The sequence below is a fragment of the Propithecus coquereli genome, unplaced genomic scaffold (genome assembly GCF_000956105.1).
Source record: "Propithecus coquereli isolate 6110/MARCELLA unplaced genomic scaffold, Pcoq_1.0 Scaffold70, whole genome shotgun sequence".
Lineage (NCBI taxonomy): Eukaryota > Metazoa > Chordata > Mammalia > Primates > Indriidae > Propithecus > Propithecus coquereli.
The window spans coordinates 5,150,394-5,151,847 of record NW_012153063.1 but is presented as its reverse complement, the minus strand read 5'-3'; the positions used below and the strand labels follow the sequence as shown (position 1 = coordinate 5,151,847).

At 39.5% G+C, this 1,454-nt stretch overlaps 1 protein-coding gene across 1 annotated transcript in view; it reads right to left on the bottom strand.

Moving 5' to 3' along the window:
• Positions 1 to 1,454, bottom strand: part of CPS1 (carbamoyl-phosphate synthase 1, mitochondrial) — a gene marked incomplete at its 3' end in the record, with an annotated part of 194,188 nt that overhangs the window by 73,344 nt on the left and 119,390 nt on the right. The window contains exon 21 of the mRNA XM_012661215.1: positions 41 to 264. Coding sequence (XP_012516669.1) covers positions 41 to 264 — 224 coding nt within the window. The remainder of the gene's footprint in view (positions 1 to 40; positions 265 to 1,454) is intronic.

Genomic DNA, 1,454 nt, shown 5'->3' with positions numbered 1-1,454 from the left:
GGGCATCAATTGGACAAGCAGAATCACTTTCTAATCCCACTCCTCTTTTTATTGAATGGCTTTTGGAGTCGGTGCCTACATTTCACCACAGACATTCTGGGGAAAAAGGGAAATTCCTTTACCTGTTTAACCCAAGGGTGGATGTTCTTCTTTAACCTCAGTTCCCTTGTCTGGGCCTCCGTCAGCCCGAAGCATTTTGAAATCTGCTTATCTGAGAACCCGATCTCCTTTGCCTTTTTGAGGGTTTCTTCTGTAATGGACTCACTAGAATTTAACAAAAAAAACAGATTCAAGTTTAGACCAAACCATAAAGAGCAGTAGCGTGTTCAATCTCAAAATGACCAAAGGCTCCTTATTTTCCACCTTCGAAAATGTTTAGGTTCCCTTGTCTTTTAAAAATACACAAATAAATAACCTACTACATCCTCTATCCTCTATGAAGTCTTCTACATTTGCAAAGCTGACCTTCTCTGTGATCTGCTTTTACAGCCTAAGCACCCTATTCCCTGCCTATTTCTTTAAAAAATGGTATTTGCATTTACTGTTGTAATAAATGTGCTTGTTCAGTAATAATCAGGGACCTCCTTCTCTAAATTCAGGAGCCCTTTCTCAATATTCATTTTCTTCAACCTGTCATCATATGACCCTTTTGATGTTCCATTCTTTAAAATTATCTCCTCTGGCTTCTGTTAAGTTGCTTCTCACCCCGCTTTATTACTCACAACCTTTTACTGTTTTTTTCCCCCAAGGCTCTACCCTCTGTTATCTCCTTTAGTCTGGCTACCTTCTCTCCTTCTAGATCTAAATTTAGCCACTGTCATGTTCTCCAGAAGCAAGGCTGGTTGATAACTTCCAAATCCATGTTCTCTTCTCCAATGCTGTGCTCCAGGTCTTTCTGCACATGCTCTTTGAGAATCATCTTCACCTGGGTGTCCCAACATGCATCAGGATATGGATATCCTCTCCATAAACTGCCTCTATGAACTAATATCACACACCTGTCCCTGTTGGGAAGATTGTCTTTTGGTTTTATAATTATTTTTCACCCAAGCTAGACTTGTCTCATTTTCCCCATGCTCATGTCCATAGTGTAGACTTTATTCTTATTGTTTCTCTCACCTGTAAACCTTTGGCATTCCTTTTACCTGTCCAATTTCTATTAAAGGTCCCCCCCCAAAAAATAACTCTTCAAAATTCACCTAAAGCCCAGCCTCTCAGTTTGCTCTCATCTGCACTGATCTCGCCATGCTTTAAACTGCCTCTTTTATTTGGAGCCATGGACAATACAATTTAGCATATCATCATCACTTAATATCTCTAATGTCTCTTAACTTTTATTCACCAATCAGACTTTTTCCTGCTACATTTAAGTCCCATGAGGGCAAAGAATACATTTGGTTCATTTACCAGATTATTCCTAAAGCCTAGCACATTATCTGGCTCATAGATAGCAT